General features: G+C 31.5%; 1 protein-coding gene across 1 annotated transcript in view; it reads left to right on the forward strand.

The window, feature by feature from the left end:
* LOC128224407 (uncharacterized) overlaps positions 1–25,463 on the forward strand; it is a 50,476-nt gene that overhangs the window by 10,526 nt on the left and 14,487 nt on the right. The window contains exons 3-15 of the mRNA XM_052934236.1: positions 1,239–1,343; positions 1,898–2,221; positions 2,491–2,583; positions 2,924–2,967; positions 4,518–4,546; positions 4,928–4,977; positions 12,890–12,943; positions 15,087–15,146; positions 15,687–15,731; positions 19,135–19,188; positions 20,722–20,781; positions 22,520–22,573; positions 24,513–24,566. Coding sequence (XP_052790196.1) covers positions 1,310–1,343; positions 1,898–2,221; positions 2,491–2,583; positions 2,924–2,967; positions 4,518–4,546; positions 4,928–4,977; positions 12,890–12,943; positions 15,087–15,146; positions 15,687–15,731; positions 19,135–19,188; positions 20,722–20,781; positions 22,520–22,573; positions 24,513–24,566 — 955 coding nt within the window. The 5' untranslated portion in view covers positions 1,239–1,309. The remainder of the gene's footprint in view (positions 1–1,238; positions 1,344–1,897; positions 2,222–2,490; positions 2,584–2,923; positions 2,968–4,517; positions 4,547–4,927; positions 4,978–12,889; positions 12,944–15,086; positions 15,147–15,686; positions 15,732–19,134; positions 19,189–20,721; positions 20,782–22,519; positions 22,574–24,512; positions 24,567–25,463) is intronic.

Genomic DNA, 25,463 nt, shown 5'->3' on the forward strand with positions numbered 1-25,463 from the left:
TATATTTAATGTTGAGAAACGTAAATGATAATTTGCTTAAAGTTAATACTACAAAAGGTTATGTTTGGCATTACGTTGCAATTTTTGTCGGTGAATTGGGAACGTTAAAGGCTGTGCTATCATCAACACATTGACTACGTTGTATTCACGACTAAGGCATCTAATAAACGGAACAGTATATTATCTAGTAACTATCACACTCTTCTCAAGTTTTACTGTTTGTAGCTTTCTATGTTGTAATGGAATACAATTATCGTTGTTGACATGATATTATGTTTTAGATATATTTGAAACCTTTATTTCCTGTAGGAATAGAGGATTTATTTACCACCATGCCTTGTTCTAATGCCACATATATCATAACACGGGCATACCTTATACAAAACGATAAGACATACTTCATACCACATACTTAACACGACATACTTACAATTACTAAACAACGCAAGCAAATCTTATGTATGACGACATCGACTCATTTCGAAACAGTCATTTCCCTCACAAAACAGCACATACGTACTCCATACAAACAACGCAGCACATACAAAACACCAATGGCCATCTTATGCATAATTAAATTCATTTTAAACTACTTTATAAAATATATGTGATTTATTTAAAGTTAACACTTTTAAAATAAATACTTCTATTACTAAGTAAACTTGTACATTACGAAAGTATATGCAACAACTTCCCACTTGTTGCTCATTTTTGTCCCAACTCAGCAGTCTGAGTTTATGTTTAAGCTATGATAAAAGCAAACCCTAAGCAACACTATACATCATACTAATGTTTCGCTTTCAATATTCACCACCTAAAAGGAAGTCAGGAGTCAATTATTTACATTTCTTTTTTTTGATTTTCAAACTCATTGTTTCATAGATTGTGAAATATGGAGTGATGGCTAAATATTGCCACCTCGCTCAATTGGTTTCTAAAATAGATGCGGCCTTGAATTTTGACAAAATATTTGTAGGAACATATTTAATGAGCAATTACACTTTTAAAAAGAGTAAAACATGTCAGCTTTATTTGTTTTTCCATGTCGGTCTTTGTTTGATTTGAAAAAAAACAAACAGTTGAGTTTGTGATATTGGTTGAATATTTTTCTAACGCGGCGGTTGTAAAGACTCAAACAGGAAAACCACGTCCAGTACACCTTAGGTAGTAATGTAACGTGAACGAAATAAAGTTTTATGAAATTGAAATCAAAAGTATTTCTTCTTCCGAAACTTCAGATCACCACGGCCTAAGTGGAATGTATAAAGCCGTCTAATGGTTGTAGCCCTAATTGTATGGAAGGAGAAACATGAAGTTTTGGTGCGTGTTGTTATATTTGCTAGGTAAGGCATTTACTTAATTAGTTTTAATTATTCACATGTTGTTTTCCTTAAGTGTTGATGGTAACATGTTGTCCTAACATACGTCTTTTATTGATAAATTTTAACAATGGCTGTATTAAATTGTATTTTTGCCTATTAAATTACAGATATGTGTTCAAAATCGTTGTAACCTCACTAGGAGAAATGTTGATGAATAACGAAAACCCTACTTTAATCCAAACAACGCGACAATGCGTGCATTATTTCGATAAGCGTTGTTTATTTCGTTTATTGTACAAACTACACTCCAACAAAAGCTATTAGACTGAGTAAAACCCTTACACCAAAAGGCTGAATATGACGTAATGACATGTATATTAAGAATGCGCGATGTTTTAGATACATCTGTTATCGTGTATTTAACATGATGTATAGATATGTTCATGTTGCCAAGAAATGATAAGTTTAAAAATAATGGCCCCGTAGTAGAGCATTCATAACTTTACCCATTTCTTCCAGCTTGAATGTCCTCGTTCATACATAGCATGTACCTGTTTTATAATTGGATTTTTAAGGTAATGTGACATCAATAAATATCCAAGAGGATCATCTCTTCCTGGACAAATCAAAACCACTATTAATTCAGTGTTTCACCAACAAGAGCTCGGCAAATATTGAGTTTCGTTTAGATTTGGACTCAATCGCAACATGTAAATTTAGTGGACACTCTATTTGCGTTGTTAAAGATAGCAGATTCATGATGTTCGTCAACAGTTTACATATTCCAAACTACTTTCAACTAGAATCTGTCAATACCTTTGACCAGTCCCTCTGTGGAACGTACACATGTATTGATTTGGATACAGGCATCAACGACTCCGTAAGCGTTTCCTTTAAAGGTACAGATATATTTCCAAAATGGTTGATCAAAACTTGTTATAAAGGAATTACTGAAGATAACAAAACCATATTTAAGAACAACATATTAGGGAAATAGGCATCACTAACTTATAATAACTTTTAAATACTGGTATATAATACTTTTAATTTTACCAAATACTATTTTTATACGTTCTTTAACCAATAAATGACACATGTGTAGCTTACTATGGAAGGAAGTCGCGTTATCATACTTGCATTAAGCGAGGTATATTCATGAATTTAACAGAATCAAACGGTGAAGATGATAAAGATCCATCGCGAATTTCGACTGGAGAAGTTATCGGTATCGTCGTGCCCGTGGTTTTTGTCTGTGCAGTATGTAAGTATTATTTGTTTTCGAACTTTATTTCAGATGCAGCATTTATTGTTGGTATTGAATCCAAATGGACAATATGAAATAGAGATTTACCTTTAGTCACTTTCCACCGCCTTTTGCTGTTTAACATTTACCAAAACACTCTTAAGTACAATTTGCTTAATACGTAGGACAATGAAGGGCTATATCTTTTTAATACATGCACTAGTTCAACAAGATGACTCGGTTTATAGCTTTATATAACATGACCATTACGTCCGTTGGACAGTTTATGTGTAATTTTAAAAAATATTTTGTTTTATATTGACTATACCATCTATTGTTGCCCTTTCAATTTATTCAGGTGTTTTGGGATTTGTGTTGTGGAGAAAGAAACGAATGAACATGGTATGTGCTTCCTTGTACATGTTACACAGTTTTTATTGTGATATATAAGGTGAAAAACATAGCAAAATATTATAACATGACGCGACATTTGGCCTATATAGACAAACGTCCTTATACAATCGTTGTATACGCTCTTGTGTAGTCTCGGCTTTCATAGAATACTCCTCTAAATAAACTGCTTGAATGATTTTGCATCACTATTATGTACTTGGACCACATCTACTAACCAGGCGCTATGCGATAATTTCGTTTCATATATCCCGAAATAATTTGTATATTATTCGTTTTCAACCCGAGTCAATTTACAGGTTATACGTTCAGAAGTAAACAAAACAAATTTAATAGGTGCAGGTCGATTTCGGTACTTGGGAATAATCGAAGTGCATTTTTGCAATGAATGATCAGCATGTATACAATTTAAACACATTTAAAGCATTTTCACAGATGCACTAATGTCAGTTGACGACAAAATATGTTGCCGTGTAAACTGTTCAATTAAAAAGGAATCAATGAAAACACTTGTTAATTGACAATTTGTATGCATACACCTTTTCAATTATACCGTGTTTGAAATTATGAGCCATTTAATGACGCGCAAGGGGATAACAGAGCGATATATATGAGAGATGACGTTTCAGTGGTAGAATAGGATAAAGGTACAGAATTGATTGATGTATTTCAAAATGTATTTCTTCATTTTTGTTGAAAACATATTTTGTATTAATTAACGGAACAAGTCGCGCTTTGAAGCAAATTGTTATTTGGACATATATTTTCGCGACATCATATATTGATTTTTCTTTTTTTAATTTCAAAAATGTAAACTATGCAAACAAAATACTTCAATAAAAAGAACTGTTAAACTTAAAAGGGACGAAGCTGTGGCCTAAACAACATTAAACGAAAAAGCATAACGTAGAAAATAACACTGAAAAACCACACTGGTAACAAGCCATCTTATTTTTTTTTTGTCAATTTAAGTCACTGTTTTTTGCCGTTCAGATATCAACAAAAATCACCTGACTTTGTTAACTGAATATATTACAATACATGTTGAAGCAAGCCATTTTATTATTTAATGCATTGTCATGTTTAATACATTTGACTTCAATGATCAAAACCAAAAATGATACAAACAAGCATACATTTGTGTTTAGATAACAACTAAAATCGATAGAACGTAGGTATCAAAATATGTAAAGGCTAACATGTTTTTAATCTGTACGCCAACGTGTTTCAACCATAAAGTCAAATGCAATAAACATGATTTATCATATGGTTAAACCTTCGGCTTTGAGCTTGATTCTGTAGTTTTTCATATAAATAATGAAAATGCATTTATATTATGAAAAACCAATTTTTGTATTAACCTATATTGTGTGCCTTTAACGCATTTGGGAATTGGCACTAAGTAATATTGTCGATGGAAAAGTACGTTTGATGAAAACAAATTCAAACAAATATGATACAATTTTTCAAAACCTCATGCTTAAAATTTTTAAGTTTGTTTACATAAATAATTTATTCTACAAAGGTCTTTATATTTACAGGTATACTACATACAACCAGGATGGTGTGGGTAAGTAAATTTGATTATTGAAAATTTAGTAAAAAGTTCTCACTGTATTATTTAGTGATTATGTATGCTGTTCGGTATTAAGTTAAGGCTACTTTTTGCAGATAGTCATTAATAACTGAAACAATTTTGGCCAAAAGTCCAGATTGTCGTTAAAGTCGACAAAATGATTAACGACATCGTAACTATTACTTTTTTTTTCCTTTTTAAAAATGATGAACTTACGTATGTGCTCCTTTATTTGAAATCACCAAGACTATCGACAACGATGAAGTTGGCAGCGTTCTTAACTTCAACAACGATCTGAAAACCCCTAATGTTTATTAGAATTTTATACACAATACATAGTTTTGTATAATTGATTGTCATTTCTCTTATTTTGAGTAACACGCCATCATATGGATCAAGGCGATCTTCATTTGAGATGAATACAGGTGAGTATTCGTTACTATGCTATGATGTCCAATTAAAAATAGAAGGCAATTAAACCACGCGAAGTAAGCTATAGTGTTTTTATTTTAAGCATCAGAAAAACAAATGATTTTTCGTGGCAAAGAAGACATTGTAACACATTTTATATATAGGAATACTAAGCCACCATTAAGGTGGAACGCGACTATGAATTTTTTTTCGAGTTACTGTCTAAAAAATTGGTATACGAATAGAAGAGCATATGCCCAGTTAGGGACTGTTTTTACTTTTTCAATATTCGGAACAGTTTTGAATCTACGAGTTTTCAAAATATGCCACTGACGTCAATTTTGAGACGTCTGTCATATTATTGCGTTCCAGCTACAATAACCGATACTTTCATCAATTCTTCGTTTACAGCTAAGAAATTTCAACGTCAAGTACGTCTTGTGAAAACGTTCACGCTCATATATTTTTCTTTCTCTTGTTGAACGTCATTGTTTCTAAATTCGTCTTTAACGTCATTTTTCGCGGGAAAAACGGCGTCGTGTTTCGCTGAAAAAGTGCGCCTTTCTTTAATTCTTGAAACAACTGCTCGTTTAATTTTTGATTTTTTTAAATACATGTATTCAATGTTTTATTACAAATCGCATGATATGAAGAAAAGGGTACCTCACCCACTTCGTTTTTGCGCAGTATCAAATAATCTAACCCCTATACCTGTTTCTTTTTCAATACGTAGTGTATTTAAACGTTTAGCATGACGTTAATCGAATTGCTTTTGTTTATTAAATGGAAAGATTAGAAATCTTAGAGTGTCTGATCAGTTTTATGTTAGGGATATTTGTTATTGTTGTTGTACAAAATATCTAATTCCACACAAGACGGGCGCTGAATAACCAGCTTTATGAATCAATGAAATAAATCTGGCGGCTATTTTAATGAGAGGCTTTCTTAATTATTAAGCAATCTCATTTGCCGAATTATAATATATTGATAATACACATCAATAATCGTTCCAGTCACTATGCTATGAGCTGTGACTATGCTGATTAGTGCTTTGTTTTTTATATAATTATACATCTACAGTAATATCACAACAATAAACGGTTCCACTACTTTATTAGTTACCAATTTCTTTAATAAGTATCAGTAGAGATCTGCAGTTATAAGGCTCTAAACTAAGCAAAAGCATAGTAAATTCAGTGTGTGACACGATTTCATACACAATATATAACTAACAAACCAAAAAATGATAATCGACAGAAATCTGCATTGTAATAAGCACAAACGGATCCCGGCAGTAGAGGGGGTGCAGCCCCCCCCTCCCCCCTTTAAATCATCCAAGCTTTCTTCTGTATATCACTATCGGAGAAAAATGTAATAGTATACAGATCTATAAAATACGCGACTATAAAGTTCAGTGTCTTGAATCTAAGTTTGATGTAGTCAATCGGTTATCGTTGAATAAAAGAATATACAATTAATAAATTCCACTTATATTGGTAACCATATTATTAACTAAGTTTGGTAGTGAATATAACTCTTGAACATTTTCAACGAGGGTCATTTGTAACGCAACGGTTTGGGGAGGGGTGGGGGATGGTCAGTTCTTGACGTTAAAAAATGATCGGTCATTCTTTGAACAGAAAGAAAAATGACTCATGTGGTCAATATATAACGGGGTCAATCGGCGTTAATTTAAAACACACTAAAATTTTAAAGTGAAACTCTTATTCAAATCAATATTCCACATGTATAACAAACATTTATTTTGACTGATAAACTCTTACTTCTTACTAAATAATAAACTCATACAAAATATTATTCACTGATTACAAGACTGTAACTGTTTATTTAATAGTAGAAAGCGCAAAAATAATTCATTTTTTTTGGTGAATGCTAAAGGATTTACTATGGTCTCATATTTCTTTCAAATTAATCTCGGTACTGTTCATAAGAACCATTGTTTTCGATATGTATTTATTCTTAAAGGCATATTAAAACAATAGTATACTTTGTGGTAAATCGTATTTGTGTTTAATACTTGTGTTTGCACTGATTGTAAATGATCACATTGAATTGTTTCTATTATCTCATCTTATTAAGGGTTGTTACAGTTCACACAAATGCACTCACATGAATGCATGTATATGCCCACATACTCGTACATGCACGCACGCCCATACACACGAACACGCACACACACACACACACACACACACACACACACACACACACACACACACGTGATAAAATATATGTTCCAAATGGCTCAAATGATGATCTTAAAACTAATGTTTTAGTGCAGTAAAATGTTTTATTTTGTTAATCAATGCATTGTTTGTTTTAATCCATAACGAGTTATTTTGTTTTCCTGACTTTACCACGCAATCAAAGCTTCTCGTGCGTTCAAGCAAATTCATGAGGCAACTTTCGGCGATGCATTTAATGCCCATGATACAGAAGCCAACATAGCTACCTTATCCCGCAATCAATGTTCCTGCCGTGCGTATTGTACACGCGTGCGTGCGTGCGTGCGGGCGTGCGTGTGTGTGTGCGCGCGCGCGAGCGTGTTTACATACATGCCTGCGTGTGCGAGCGTACATGTGTGTGAGAGCGTGTGTGTGCGTGTGCGCGTGCGTGTGTGTGCGTGTGTATGGGCGTGCGTATGATCGTTTGTGTGCGTGTGTGTGTGTGTGTGTGTGTGTGCGTGTGCGTGTGTGTGTGAGTGTGTGTGTGTGTGTGTCTGCGTGTGCGTGTGTGTGTGTGTGTGTGTGTGCGGGAGCGCGAGCGCGTGCGCATATATGCATGCGTGTGCACGGGTGCTTGAGTGTGGAATGGTGTTTGGGGTGCGTTTTTACGCGGGCGTACGTGTACGTTTTGTGCGTGTGTTTGTATGTAAGCTATAACAACTCTTAACAAAATGAGCTTATAGTAACTATTTAAAGATGCACACTTACTCTCCCATCTCAACTCAATATCCTAATTTTCCCCATGGCTGGACATATTCATAATATATTCAAACATTGATAGACATAGAACATAAATAATATTATATACAATAATAGTACAGTTTAAAATTATAGCATATTGTTGTCAAAATATTTATATAGGTAGGATATAGCTAAGTATATTTTATAAGTATAAATAAAAAGCTTACATTCTACATGCAAATAAAACAAGTCTATTTGACTTCCATGATAGTAAGGTCGTGTGTGATCTGACGCTTGGATGCAGAAATCTTGTCGAAAACAAAGGTTCTTATGAGAAATACCGAGTTGATTTGAAAGAAATGAGCATAAAACATGATATTTTTACATTATGAGATTAGAGTAGACCACAGTAAATATTTTAGCATTCACCAATAATTTAATGTTTTTGAGCATTCTGTTATTAAACACGCGGTTAAAATCTTGTAACCAGTAATTAAGTTTTTCCATAAATGCATAATTGAGTAAGAAGTTAAAGTTTTATTGGACAAAATTGATCTTGTTATACATGTTTATGCATGGATTTGGATAAGCATGTCAATTTAACTATAGTTCATTTATAATCAGTTCTTTAATTATTTAATAATATTAACTATACGGAATTCAACAGAATAAAAAAATGTTGAATTATCAATTTAACTTAAATTAACAACAACTGTTATATGTTATTGATAAGTGGTTTATTCAAAACTAAGCTTTTATTAGCGTAAATAATAGTTCGATTTACGTCATGCTAAACGTTTTATTACAATACGTATTGAAAAAGAAACAGGTATAGGGGTTAGATTATTTGATACTGCGCAAAAACGAAGTCGGTGAGGTACCCTTTTTTTGATATCAGGCGATTTGTAATAAAACATTGAATACATGTATTTAAAAAAAAATCAAAAATTAAACGAGCAGTTTTTTCAAGAATTAAAGAAAGGCGCACTTTTCTAAGCGAAACACGACGCCGTTTTTTCCCGCGAAAAATGACGTTAAAGACGAATTTTAAATAAATAACGTAAAACAAGAGAACGAAAAATATTTGTGCGTGAACGTTTTCGCAAGACGCACTTGAGGTTTAAATTTCTTAGCTGTAAACGAAGAATTAGTGAAACTATCGGTTATTGTAGCTGGAACGCAAAAATATGAGAGACGTCTCGAAATTTACGCCAGTGGTATATTTTGAGGAGTCATAGTTACAAAACTGTATCGAATATTGAAAATGTCAAAACAGTCCCTAATTGGGCATATGCTCTTCTATTCGTAAACCAATTTTCAGAGAGTAACTCGAAAAAAATATCATAGTCGCGTTCCACCTTAAATGCACGGGACGTTTAATTACCACGTGACGTACAAATGCTCACGCCTATTCATGCGCTGTATCATGTATATTTACATTGATACTGCCATGAATAATTCCTGCATGCACTTGAATGGTGAGGCATTTATATGCACATATTCATATTTGACTTATAACAAGTGTATTAATGTATTGATTGTAATAAAAACGGACGATTAAAATCACTAGTATCATTGAAAACATCTAACTACCACACCATTTCCAATGACTATTTTTCATTGCTGCCTAGCAGTTCCCTTTTTTTAGAGATATGCAATGCTGCAAAACACACGTTACTATTAAAAGAGACGCAATAAATCGAGTAGTGTGAGACTATGACCTTTTAAGACGGATTATTTAATAAAATTTCAAAATATTAAAACGTTTGTATTTGTAGATTATTATTATGGTTAAATAATTTGAGTTTGACGGAATGCTTTGTTTAGGTTGCACATATTTAAGAAATGCACATCACTCCTTTAATGTTAGATATACCAAGCCTTAGTTTCAACCTAGTGGCTCTACAATGTATTTCGGGTGTTTCCGTATTAATTTGCAGTTGTAGAACGTTTGTCTATTGTAACTGCATTTTGAATAAAGTTATACTAGAATAAAAACAATATCAATATGAAGCGTATTCTGGCAATATTCTATATACTGTAACACACACTCGTTGTTGAGACTGAAACACAATAGAATAGTCTGAACAGTTTAAATTGGTTTGAACAATGTATACAAATCGTTAAAAACATAAATTGGTCAAATATGATTGTCCAGATGTCAAAGCATTACACCGTGCAGTCTGGTAGGGCTCGGTGCTAGGCCATTCATTATTTCTGTTTTATTTTAACGATATTGCAATAGTTACAATGTCTTTGGCGTTTACGCAGTGCCATTAAACCGGGTCTATGTTTAAACATTTTGCTACTAGGCTTCTTTCTGTAGATTTACACATAAGTTTCATTACTTAAGTTTTCCTTAAAGTTTATCTATAGACTAAGGACTATTTAGTATTTAGATTTCTAGAGTAAATACTATCATAATCTCACTTATACATCACCAACTCTTAAATGAACTTAATGCATACCAAAAAGTGTATTTATTAATTTGACTGTTGTGAAATAAATAAAGGTGTTTATTATGTTGTATAATATAAACATAAAAATGGGATTTTATGTACAACATATATCAAAACTCCTTTTTATATAGTTATTTTCATAAATCCTCTTGTACTCTACAACATGACAGTCCGATCTAAGGACCGATAAACACCAGATGGCAATAAAGATTAAGATCAATACACTGAAGGTGTATACATGTTTGTACATGCAGATGCAATGACGCATATAATGTATTTGTTTCATACATTTTTATATATGTTATGAAGAAAAACGTTATAATATCTAGGTATAACTTTTAAAAGCTCAATTCAAAAGTAATAATGGTTTACTTTCTTGATAATGATTGTTGTCTGCATGTCGTCTAAAATGAAAAGACACTTGTAACACAAGAATACATATAAAATTGAAAGTGTCCGAGAAAATACGGAAAAAAACCTAGTTAAAATATCCTTTGAATGGATCAATAATGGCGAACAACTTCACAGTTTGAGCTTGAAACAATAAGGCATGAGCTTTGAGGAATACCTTGCTATTCCAAATATTTTTTTTTATTTCACTGATAAAAAGTAACAATACATAAAAATGCGATGAATATTCATAAAAAACAACAACATTTAAACATCAATATTTGATATTTTTTTTACGAAAAACTGCAGTTATTTAATTTTTTAATTTTGCATTATTTACATAAATGAAAAAAATCGATCAAAATAATTCTAAAAATCCAAAATTAAACCATCTGTTGACACTACAAACATCATGCTAATTTTTCTCAGTAAAGAAAGCCTTCATAGGCTAAAGACAATTTTCTGGTCAGCCCCTTGTCTTCAAATAGTACTTACATTGTCTAACCCTAGTTCATTAAAAAGTGGACTAGAGAGGCACAATTTGTCAAGTTGGGTAATAACAGTGGTGTATGTTAATATCCTTTTGCAAAACTTGTTCATGAATACAGCACGCTATTTCCTCAGTATCAGAATGTTTATTGCTAATATCAGGACCAATTATATAGAAGAAATGCTCACCAAGAAGAAGACAACTTAAATATAGGAACCATTCCTCAATAGTCATAATTAAATTGACGGGCTCACCTGTCTTCAAAACTTTTTGGATGATCAGTTCTATATGCCAGTCTACACAAACATATCAACATACATAAGGTTCACTTTGCCTCTGTATGCAATAAGAGATTCTAGTGCGTAAAATAACATTCAATTTTATGAAAGATATTTTAAAAGGTATCTTTATTTATAAAGATGCAATATACACTAATTACCAGAATCTGAGAACAAATTGACCTTTAAAATGGTGTTCAATAGCAAAATCAAATAAACATTCAAAACCCTGACTAATACATCTTTTAGTGTTCAAAACAGAGAGTTCATATACCCAAAAATATAATAACGAAAACAGTGATCGTACGATCCGTGCGTTTATGATATGTCGACATAATGTACGACAAATAAGAAAAAGCAAATAAGTTTTCAATGATCTTACAAAATTATAATACACACATGGTTTTTAAAACATAATTCTATACAGATCTGAAGAATCTTCTGAAGCAGCCGGTATCAAAATGAGCCAAACCAGACGGGTTTGTTTGTACAAGATGAAGCTGTATTCCAATGAAATATCAACTGTTTAAATTTGACATAGTTATTACATTTTGAATGGATGTATGTCAACTATCAATATTTTAAAATAGTATATATCAACTGGTTTGTTAGTCTTAAGCTATAGTCAGATATACTTACCAAAACTGAATGCCTAATGTTGGTTTTAATGTTTTATGTAAAGCTATAATGTTTCGATCAAATCATAAGGGAAATCATATCAATTGTCAAAATTAAAAAAAAATAACAAAACATCAAAATACGTCTTTATCCATGAATATACTAAATACGCGTAGTCCCTTAAATAACCAAAATCTTACGTCAAATTTACCTTTGCAATTATGAATTGATATGAAATACCATAAAGCATAATGAATGTATTGGCGGATAATCCCTTCCATAAGAAGAACAATATCGTTATTTCTACAACATTCTTTTACCGGAGTCTAGACACACTACAGTAATTTATTCCACAGGAAATTGTACAGTTTTAGTTAAATGATATGCTTGTGTTATCAATTGTTTTGAAATGGTCGATAGCAAATTTGAATAAGCATTCCAAACCCTGACCAAAACATTTCTTATTGTTTAAAGGAAAGTTATTAATCGACAAAGTATTCGTACGATGCGGGCGTTGAAAATATGACCACACTATGCATAGCTAACAAAAACACACATTAGTTTTCATGTTTTTTTACAAAGTCTTAATATACCTACGATTTATTAACGTATTTGAAAAGTGATCTACGGATTTAAAGATATGTTGACCTTAAAATGCAGTAAACGGGTTAAATTGGTTTAACAAGTTACAATATAGTTATGATTTTATAAAGTGTATTATATTTACAGTTTATAAACATTTATTTTTCATTTCGTTCATACAGATGAAGCAGAGCCCGCCGCATGCTTATTGAGACGACCTGGGCTAGAACGTTTACGTATGTTCATACTAAATAAACATTGCCAAAAAATAAACAGAATAGATCTCACATACGATGTATGAAAACAAAAATTTATATTTTAGCTAGTGTCGTTTTAGTGACAATTAAGACACCCATAGTCAAGCTAATAGTAAGCCGTTTCAATGTGTATGTTTATATATAGATCCAGTACTTCAAAGACAGCATGATTTGATATACTTAAGCATAACCAGTTTATTAGAATAGCTCTCCGTTTCATTAGCACCAGGATAAAGATTAATTAAATGCAAAGTCCTTAGAGATGAAGTTTACATAGGAACCATTCATATACAGTCATAATAGAATCGACGGCCTTACTTGTCTTCAAAACCTTTCAAAGTAAATAAGGCTAACAATTTAAACTAACTACCGCCAGTCTTCTTGAATGTTCGTATTCATATAACTTTAATTGAAATTGCCTATTTTTTAGTTAAGTATGAAAGCCTATATTTTCAAAGTGTAGCCAATTTCGTTGATAATATCCCGTTTATCTGTCCATTATGCAGGCTGTGAAGAGACATATCATATATATTGTAAAATATTTGACTTATTTGGCATTTTGATACAAAACGGTTTTCAAGTTCATAATAAATTTATCCTTTCTTTTAAATGTTATGTCCGTGTAATCACTTTTATCTAACTGTTTAATAGCCACATCTAATAAAAATCAAAACCCTGACTACTACATATCTTTGTTTGGAAAGAAATGGAGGATATTTGTTTATTTCAGTGTAAGATCGTATTTTATTTCACGAGTGTCATAGAAAAACATATTTTCACGAGTGGCGAAGCCACGAGTGAAAATGTAGTTTTTTATGATCACGAGTGAAATTAAATACGATCTTACACTGAAATAAACAAATATCCTCTATTTCTTTTATGCTTATAATCGGAGTTCTATTTGTTTTTTATTTATTTCTGAATAACCCGTTGTTTTTTTTTAAAGGGTGGGCTTTACGCCGCTACCCGTTGGGCGCCCCTCATGCATAATTATAGCTGTCAACTTTTCTACTTTCGGTTTGCTGAGAAATAGTTCTCTGCTATTCATTCTTATAGCTTAATATTCGCTCGTTTTTTATTGCAAAGCTTTATGAACAGTAAACAATGAAGTATTATTAGTGCACACATTTTACAAAAAAATAATGATAACACTTTTTATTTTAAGACGGGCATGAATACAAAACCAAATTACTACGCCGCTTTTTAAAGAATGAAAATTTGAAAGGTCAAATGTGTTAGCAATACAAATGTGGATACTCATTGGATTTTAACCACTCTTCTTAGTTTAAGCCTGCATGTACGCGTGTTTTATAGTAAGTTAATATTCAGTCATCTTACTGTCAGAGACCAGTCTGTTTCGCTTTAAAATGTTTGTTTTCCAGATAAAGAGTAAATGCCACGCTAGTTTGTTGACACATTTTGAGTTGTGGGTGGGGTAAAAAATATCGGGTCTATCTGTAAACTGTTGTGTGAATTCTCCAAAGCCCATTTTACGTACTACAACGGCAAACAGTACAAAATACATTTGAACGATGATATACAATTTTATTTATGTTCGAACAGTTATTTTTGTCTGTAATTTGTTTGGTATGAAAGCAAATGTTCGAACATTCAGCTTCAAAGATCAGTAAAATGTTTAATAAAAGGGATAACCGGTAATAAACGATGAGTTGTTCATTTCGAATGATATATTTATTTAAATTTATAAAACATTTCTTTATTATTTTTTTTAACATTTTTTACATAATTTACTGAAGTCCAGTGTTCTGTTTTGATCAAGGCAAGTACATGTAACAACAAAGGAATTTAAAAGTAGTTCTGAAAGTTGATATTTTCACTCCTTATTTTGCAGTGAAAATATCAAATTGATATTTTTACTGTTGTTATTTCACTATTGAAACCCCATATTTCATCGTTAAGCATGCAAGAAAATAATTCATCTACTAAATATTTAATCGCAAACGTGATCGTACGATGCGTGTGTTGATATTTTGAGAACAATGTGTATGCCAAAAAACAAAAGAAATTAATATTTATTGTCTAACAAAGTCATCATGGATATATAATATAATAAGATATATAATACATACAATGTATGAATACGCCTTTTTCTATTATACAGATGCTGCAATGCTCCCGAGCGGCCCCCTGACTGTGGAAGATTGGATGAGACGTCAAACAGGTACATTCAAATGAATACATGAACTGTTTATCTGTAACGTAAATATTGCCTTTGTAGTCTGTGCATGGAAACAAGAATCTATATTGCTAACTAATACCGTTTTAGTTTAAGTTAACTTATAGCTGCCAATATTCTAATTGACAGTCCAAGTCGTTCGCAGTCAGCTTGTTTGACCATGACTTGAAATACATGTTCAATTTTAATTTCGTTTATAATTTAAAGCCTACATGATTGGTGTGTTTGCCTACAACTACAGTCAGATATGATTATCAAAACAGCTAAATATCAATGGATTTACGCAGCTTGGAACTCATTTAGTTCATTTTTGCATTGGGTCAAATCTTCCAAAGCTGCTTGATAGCACCGGACAAAATATACCACATATTTTTAATTGAAAAACCTTAATTACTTCCATAATTATTGCTAGGACTAAACTCTAGTATGAATTTTATAATGCCATTACCTGGCAATTTAGTCATCATGGATATATAATAATATGATATATTATACATACAATGTATGAATACGTTTTTTTTACAGTTCAAGAAGCGCACAGGATGTGCAATCGGAATCAAATTTGGGAAGGTTTGTTGAGACTTGAAAAGCTACATTCAAATGAAAACATGAACTGTTTATCTCTAACGTAAATATTGCCTTTGTAGTCTGTGTATTAAAACAAGAATCTATATTGCTAACTAATACCGTTTTAGTTTAAGTTAACTTATAGCCGCCAATATTCCAATTGACAGTCTAAATCGTTCGCAGTCAGCTTGTTTGACCATGACTTGAAAAACATGTTCAATTTTAATTTCGTTTATAATTTAAAGCCTTCATGATTGGTGTGTTTGCCTACAACTACAGTCAGATATAATTATCAAAACAGCTAAATTATCACATTTGCATTCAGAAAAACTACACATCTTCAGTATGTATTAAACCGATGCACAGGATAGTTGCAATACCGAATTTAGGTTCATACAATTCCGCCAAAATACCATCTTATCTACAAATATTGCCATTAATCTGTTTCGGTATATATACAGTACTGTTAAGAACAAAATGACACCCTTGTGCACGTATAGTGCTTTAATAGTTCACTGGAAATTCAATTGGAATAAACAAATATGGTATCTAGTTAAGTATAATTGATTGTTCTGGTCAAATATATATATTTGAGATCCAGCAAAAGGATAAAAAATAGTTAGCCTGTGTAAGTATTTAATGAATTTTATTTCAGCATGATAATAAAATTGCTTATTCATACATTTGAAATGAGATTCCTTATTGTACAAGCCCTTATAGCCCTTTCAGCTCCAATAGGTCATATGCCAATACACTGTACATATGTTATGTTAGGACCAATGCTATGATAACATTTAAAGGGCAAAAAGGGAATTTTTCCAAAACATTCACCAATACAACTGGCATTTTGATTATTTATATAAATCCCTAAAATTCCTATATTTATATTTAACATACATTACATACTGTATGAACAGTGTATGGTTAAGATTTGTTTTTCTAAACTAAAAGAATATTACATACCAGTAACAATATTATGTTTGGTAAAACAAAGTATATTGAATTGATTAGATCCGTGCACAATTAAAATGGTAAGAAACAAACTTTAACTTAATATTTTAACATCACTTCACTAAATAAAAAATCAATTAACTTTGTAATAATATCTAGCTCATAGTGCAGTTGCCAAATATACCGGATATAAACTATTTCATATCTTATTTTTTTTTTACATCTCTAGTCTAAAACATCCAAATACAACTTCGATTATATTTACCTTTTACGTTTTTTTTCTCTAATTGGTAAATTTACTTTAGTTAACCAATCTTGATAGGTTTAGCAGAAGTCATTATAAACAAATCTAAGCGCCTTTTCCTGGAGTTTTTTCCATTTTCCTAGTATTAGCTTCACCACAAAAATGCCAAGTCATTGGACAAAAAAATGAAATTTGACAGGATAAAGGTATGAATGACAATTATTTAACTGCTTTTTGCATAAATACCAATGTGGAGATACAATTTAAGTTTGTAGTCAATATCAATCCCTAGCCGTTTTACAGACTCTTCACATGTAATTTCAGTGTTGCCAATATTAAAGCTCGGATGTTTTAAATGGGTTTTATTACCAACAGCAATGGCTTGAAACTTGTCAGGATTTGCTTGCATTTTATTATGGGTAAACCAATCTATTAGGATTTTATCTTCATCTTGTAAAACTGATTTGACTTCATCAAAATATCTTAGAATGATAAGACAATGTATTGTCGTCTGCATAGTTGTATAAGGTGCCTTTATGAATGAAGTAGAAAATATCATTAATGAAAGCATTGAATAGTAGGGGACCAAGTATAGATCCTTGATGAACACCTTTGCTTATTTTGGCCCAGAAACTTACTATATTTCCATTTTTTATTTGTTGTTTACGGTTTGAAAGATATGACTGCAGGAGGGTGGAAGCAGACATTGAAAGGCCATATGCTGACAATATATTTAGTAAAATGTTATGTGGCAGACAATCAAATGATTTACATAAATCCATTAGTATTGCAGCCACATATTCGTTGTTATCAAGTGCCTACTTTTAGTCCTCCAACAGTCGAAGTAATGTAGTTTTGCATCCATGGCGCTTCCTAAAAGCACAAAGAAAATTGTCAAAAATTGACCCAAAATAGATTTATAGTTGTTCATGTAACATCCATCAGAAGAAACATATCCATACTTTTACAAAATGTTTGGGCTGATGTTAGATACAATATAAAAATCAAATAAATTGCAATATATACAGTTTCATTAAAATGATGGGTCCGTGCTATCAATCTTTTAAAACTGTTCAATAGCCAAATCAAATAAACATTCGAAACTCTGACTCATAAATTTCTTTGTTTTCAAAACAGAGAGTTCATATACTCAAACATATTATAAAGAAAACAGTGATCGTACGATTCATGTGTTGATAATATGTCGACATAATGTATGACAAATAAGCAAAACAAATTTGTTTTCATTGATCTTTACAAAATTATAATACACTTATGTTTTTAAAGAATAATGTTAATAAAGATCAAGAGGGTTTTGTTTATACTACATGAAGAAATATTCCAATGAAATATCAACTGTTTAAATCTGACAAACGTATTTCATTTTGAATCGATGAATGTCAACAACTATCAGTAGTTTAAACTAGTATATATCTATTGGTTTGTTAGTCTTGAGCTACAGTCAGATATACTTACAAAAAGTTAATGTCTAATGTTGGTTTTTATGTTTTATGTTAAACTATTATATATCGAACAAATCTTAAAGGAAATCATATCGATTTTTACAATTTAAAACAACAAAAAACATCAAAATACGTCTTAATTCATGAATATTCTAAATAGGCGTAGCTCCTTAAATAACCAACATCTAACGACAAGTTTACATTTGCATTTATAAATTGATATGTAATGTCATAATGAATAATGATTTTACTGGCGGATAATCACTTTCATAAAAAGAAGAATATCGGCATTTCTACAACATACTTTTACCGGAGTCTAGACACAATACAGAAATTAAATTCACAGGAAAATTTACAGTTTTAGTGAAATGATATGTCCGTGTTATCAATTGTTTTGAACTGATCAATAGCAAATTTGAAAAAGCATTCCAAACCCTAACGAAAACTTCCCTAATTGTTTAAAGGAGAGAATTAAACTACTAAAAACTATTTAATCGACAAAGTAATTGTGTGATGCGGGCGTTGAAAATATGACCACAATATGCATAGCTAACAAAAATACACATTAGTTTTCATTGCTTTTTACAAAGTCATAATGGATCTATGCTTGATAAATTGACCTTAAAATGTATGACAAACAAACAGTAAAACGGGTTAAATTGGTTTTACAAGTCACAATATAATTATGATTTCATGAAGTGTATTATAATTACAGTTTAAAAACAAGTTTTTCATTTCATTCATACAGATGATGCAGGGGCCGTTGAATTCAATTGGGAACATCATGAGCTAAGAAGATTCCGTATGTTCATACTAGATAAATATTGACACAAAATAAACAGACTAAATCTTACATACAAAATATGAAAACTAAAATGTACAAATGAAGCAGAGGCCGTCGAAAGCAATTTGGAACATTCTGAGCTAAAAAGTATGTTCATACTAAATAAACATTGCCAAAAAATAAACAGAATAGATCTCACATACGATGTATGAAGACAAAAAATTATATTTTAGCTAGGGTCGTTTTAGTGACAATTAAGACACCCATAGTCAAGCTAATAGTAAGCCGTTTCAATGTGTATGTTTATATATAGATCCAGTACTTCAAAGACAGCATGATTTGATATACTTAAGTATAACCAGTTTATTAGAATAGCTCTCCGTTTCATTAGCACCAGGATAAAGATTAATTAAATGCAAATGTCCTTAGAGATGAAGTTTACATAGGAACCATTCATATACAGTCATAATAGAATCGACGGCCTTACTTGTCTTCAAAACATTTCAAAGTAAATAAGGCTAACAATTTAAACTAACTACCGCCAGTCTTCTTGAATGTTCGTATTCATATAACTTTAATTGAAATCGCCTATTTTTTAGTTAAGTATGAAAGCCTGAATTTCCAAAGTGTAGCCAATTTCGTTGATAATATCCCGTTTATCTGTCCATTATGCAGGCTGTGAAGAGACATATCATATATATTGTAAAATATTTGACTTATTTGGCATCTAGATACAAAAAGATTTTCAAGTTCATAATAAATTTATCCTTTCTTTTAAATGTTATCTCCGTGTAATCACTTCTATCTAACTGTTTAATAGCCACATCTAATAAACATCAAAACCCTGACTACTACATATCTTTGTTTGGAAAGAAATGGAGGATATTTGTTTATTTCAGTGTAAGATCGTATTTTATTTCACGAGTGTCATAGAAAAACATATTTTCACGAGTGGCGAAGCCACGAGTGAAAATGTAGTTTTTTTTATGATCACGAGTAATTTGTAATTTGTTTGGTATGAAAGCAAATGTTCGAACATTCAGCTTCAACTATCAGTAAAATGTTTAATAAAAGGGATAACCGGTAATAAACGATAAGTTGTTAATTTCCAATGATATATTTATTTAAATTTATAAAACATTTCTTTATTATTTTTTTTAACATTTTTTTACATAATTTACTGAAGTCCAGTGTTCTGTTTTGATCAAGGCAAGTACATGTAACAACAAAGGAATTTAAAAGTAGTTCTGAAAGTTGATATTTTCACTCCTTATTTTGCAGTAAAAATATCAAATTGATATTTTCACTGTTGTTATTTCACTATTGAAACCCCATATTTCATCGTTAAGCATGAAAGAAAATAATTCATCTACTAAATATTTAATCGCAAACGTGATCGTACGATGCGTGTGTTGATATTTTGAGAACAATGTGTATGCCAAAAAACAAAAGAAATTAATATTTATTGTCTAACAAAGTCATCATGGATATATAATATAATAAGATATATAATACATACAATGTATGAATACACCTTTTTCTATTATACAGATGCTGCAATGCTCCCGAGCGGCCCCCTGACTGTGGAAGATTTGTTGAGACCTGAAACAGGTACATTCAAATGAATACATGAACTGTTTATCTGTAACGTAAATATTGCCTTTGTAGTCTGTGCATGGAAACAAGAATCTATATTGCTAACTAATACCGTTTTAGTTTAAGTTAACTTATAGCTGCCAATATTCTAATTGACAGTCCAAGTCGTTCGCAGTCAGCTTGTTTGACCATGACTTGAAATACATGTTCAATTTTAATTTCGTTTATAATTTAAAGCCTACATGATTGGTGTGTTTGCCTACAACTACAGTCAGATATGATTATCAAAACAGCTAAATATCAATGGATTTACGCAGCTTGGAACTCATTTAGTTCATTTTTGCATTGGGTCAAATCTTCCAAAGCTGCTTGATAGCACCGGACAAAATATACCACATATTTTTAATTGAAAAACCTTATTTACTTCCATAATTATTGCTAGGACTTAACTCTAGTATGAATTTTATAATGCCATTACCTGGCAATTTAGTCATTATGGATATATAATAATATGATATATTATAAATACAATGTATGAATACGTTTTCTTGTACAGTTCAAGAAGCGCACTCGATGTGCAACCGGAATCAAATTTGGGAATGTTTGTTGAGACTTGAAAAGCTACATTCAAATGAAAACATGAACTGTTTATCTCTAACGTAAATATTGCCTTTGTAGTCTGTGTATTAAAACAAGAATCTATATTGCTAACTAATACCGTTTTAGTTTAAGTTAACTTATAGCTGCCAATATTCCAATTGACAGTCTAAATCGTTCGCAGTCAGTTTGTTTGACCATGACTTGAAAAACATGTTCAATTTTAATTTCGTTTATAATTTAAAGCCTTCATGATTGGTGTGTTTGCCTACAACTACAGTCAGATATAATTATCAAAACTGCTAAATATCAATGGATTTACGCAGCTTGGAGCTGATTTAATACATTTTTGCATTGGGTCAAATCTTCCAAAGCTGCTTGAGAGCACCGAGGAAAAATATACCACATATTTATAATTGCAAAACGTTAATCACATCCATAATTATTGCTAGGACTTAACTCTAGTAGGAGTTTTATAATACCATTACCTGGCAATTTAGAAAAACTACACATCTTCAGTATGTATTAAACCGATGCACAGGATAGTTGCAATACCGAATTTAGGTTCATACAATTCCGCCAAAATACCATCTTATCTACAAATATTGCCATTAATCTGTTTCGGTATATATACAGTACTGTTAAGAACAAAATGACACCCTTGTGCACGTCTAGTGCTTTAATAGTTCACTGGAAATTCAATTGGAATAAACAAATATGGTATCTAGTTAATTATAATTGATTGTTCTGGTCAAATATATATATATCTGAGATCAAGCAAAAGGATAAAAAATAGTTAGCCTGTGTAAGTATTTAATGAATTTTATTTCAGCATGATAATAAAATTGCTTATTCATACATTTGAAATGAGATTCCATATTGTACAAGCCCTTATAGCCCTTTTAGCTCCAATAAGTCATACGCCAATACACTGAAAATCTTACATACAAAATATGAAAACTAAAATGTATATTTTAACTAGGGTCGTTTTTAGTGAAAATTATGACACCCATAGTCAAGCTAATGGTAATTTTGACCGTGTTTAGAAAGTATATTATATTTAAAAGTCTACTATACAGCTTATTATAGTCCTTTGATTTCAAACAGTTTAATATGTTTACAGTGTATAAACAGGCCTTCAATATTTTTAATACAGGTTCTGATGATGACAATAAAAAGACACTGGAGAGTGACCAGTCAACCATGAGAGGTTTGTTCATGCCAAATAATACTGTATTGTAAATGTAAGATCAACCGTTTAGATCTAACATATGTTATTCCGTTTCGAATCGATGTATGAAAACATAATTCTACATTGGCAAATGTTTTATGTCCTTGTGATACATTTATGTTGTCTTCTTTGTTCAGTAACAGCTCAATATCAACGGCTAAATCAAGCATTAGATATATTAACTTTATGGCTGTTTTCGGCCAAATCGTACAAGAATTCTTTGAATAACATCGGATAAAAAGTATTACACGTGATTGTGGTTAAGTTAACTGATAATTGATAATATTAATTTCAAGCATATTCTCAGGACGAAACACTATCAGTGTAACAATACATTAACCCGACTACATGAAGACTACTAATCTTCAGATCGTTTATAAGAAATGCACCAGAAACGATGACATATCAAATATTGTATTGTTTTCATAAACTTCCGCGGAATTCCATCTTAACGTCGCATGGAGCATAAATGTTATGCCAGTGTTATCAATTTTATTTAACTTCTTAATAAAAAACAGAAATATCTAATCTAAAAGTGATCGAACGATGCGTGCGTTCAGACTACGATCACAATATGAATGACGTATTATTTTATATAGTTTCTAAGAAGATTTTGACACACCTATATCATAATCAACCAGCAATGAAAGTTTTGCTACTACCAGTTTAAGCTGTAGTCAAATGCCAAATCGTCTGTAACGTATTAACATAACGTATTAACCTTTTGAACTAACAATCTAGTTGATTGTTTAAGCTGTTTGCATTTTTTACTTTGAGTCGAAAAGCATATTCAGTTTTTAAGTCAGCTACGAATTAGGCCCTCTGTGCTGGTTTCTTTGTCTTAGACTACTTAAGGAAGAAATGCGTGCTTAATGTCATAATCAGGTATTAAAGAGTGTTGAGTCCAAGGACTCCATTGATACATAACCACCTTAACTGCGTTCATATTCCAAAGAATAACATCAGCCACGCAATTAATCACTTATATTTACACCAATAATTTATTGTTAATTCCAGGATGTTATAAAATGTATTTTATTTCATTAAGTAAATCCTTTCTGTAACTAGTTCTTAAACATTATGTAAATAGAACGACCCGACCAAAACCGGAAACATATTGTCAGTATAACGTCAAAACTATGCGGCCAAAAAAAAAAAGCAACAAGAACGGTGAAATATCATCTAATGTATTTTGTTTCAAAATAAAATACCGAATTATCATCTATTCTTCAACAATCCTCATAAAAATATTTCAATATAGATATGTCAATATTCTCAGCATAACCGGCTTATCAAGAGAACTTGCCATTTCATCTACTCCATGATAATTATTTGTTATATTAAGATCAATATAATGAACATGTTTATTAAGAAGAAAACCATTGAATGCCGGATTTGGGTTATCTGTTATATGTACTACCTTCACGAACTACTCGAAGGTGGTAATTATATAACTGAGGTTCATTTGACCATTATAAAAACAAACTGAGATGCGTTACTTATTGTAATTGCTTAAAGTTACGTAGTGAAGCATATGGCGTTGATATAAATGTCCCAATTCGTCTTCACATAATGCTGGCTGCGACGAATGAAAGCAAAACATCTGCAACTTGGCATCTTCATGATACAATGCTGTTATTAAATTCAATGCTGATCAGAACATAAATGTTATGTTATGTCTTTGTTATCAATTTTATCAAATTTACACTAGAAAAATCCTATAAACATTCCTTAACCAAACCGGTAAATTACTAAAGTATGGAACAAAGACGGATTCAGAAATAAAAATCGAAACAATGGTCTAACCATGCATGTGTTGATTCTATGGCTGCACTATGTATGACTTATGTGCACTTCAAATCAATTTTCATTGTTCTTACTTAGTCATAATATATACAATGTATGGAGTTTTATACAGTTTCCGAAGCGCAGATTGGAAGGAACCTGGATCATACTCAGCCAAAGATGAGAGGTATGTTAATACTAGATAAACCAGTAATCAAATGAAAAGAAACTATGAAGAGTCCATGTATTTTACTGTCGCGGACGCGGAAGTTGATATGTCGATTGACTGGCTCCCGTTTCATCGTCATTCTTTATCAAAACCGAGAGTAAGTACCAAGGAAAGCAGCTACGCACGTATAGCAACGCCAAGGGGAGCAAGTCAGTCGAGTTCTTCGGAAAATGCGGAACAGGGGGTAGTTTGTAACAAGAATGCCAGCTTATGAAAATGATTTATACGTAATAATATATCGTATCACACTTGAAAATCATCCATCTTTCATATCGTTATGTAATAATTAAATGTCTAATATCAGTTCAGTTTTACTTTAACAACACCATTTCGGAATTTACATTAGGTATGCATATTATCTACAAGCTGAAAAAACTACAATCCAAACAGTTATATTGGGGTTGCCATGAAACACAGCAGTTTGATTTTGTTTAAATGGCTTTATTGCTTAAACAACACTTAACATAGTAACATGTAAAGCCACATTGAGGAAAATTATTTAGTACCACGTACGGTAACATTTGCATTTGTGTATTGTCCAAATGCCATTTTATATACATTCAACCAAATGTAACAACGTATATTTATCTGTTGATGCCCACATGACGTATCTTAAATTAGGGATACGTATAGAAAAGCAAAAAACATTAATCAATAATAAGTATAAACTGGAAAATATTCAAATGGAATGAATTCAATTCATTATTGAAGGGCATGAATAATCATAACATTCGAAAACATAACAAAAATAAACGAATTAACTAACTTTTTTAACCATTTCTCGTTTTCTATTACGTAAGTGTGTATGGCCGTGTTTGTGTGTATGTGCATTCGTGCGTGCATGTGTACAAGTGA

Source organism: Mya arenaria, chromosome 17, assembly GCF_026914265.1.
Source record: "Mya arenaria isolate MELC-2E11 chromosome 17, ASM2691426v1".
Classification (NCBI taxonomy): domain Eukaryota; kingdom Metazoa; phylum Mollusca; class Bivalvia; order Myida; family Myidae; genus Mya; species Mya arenaria.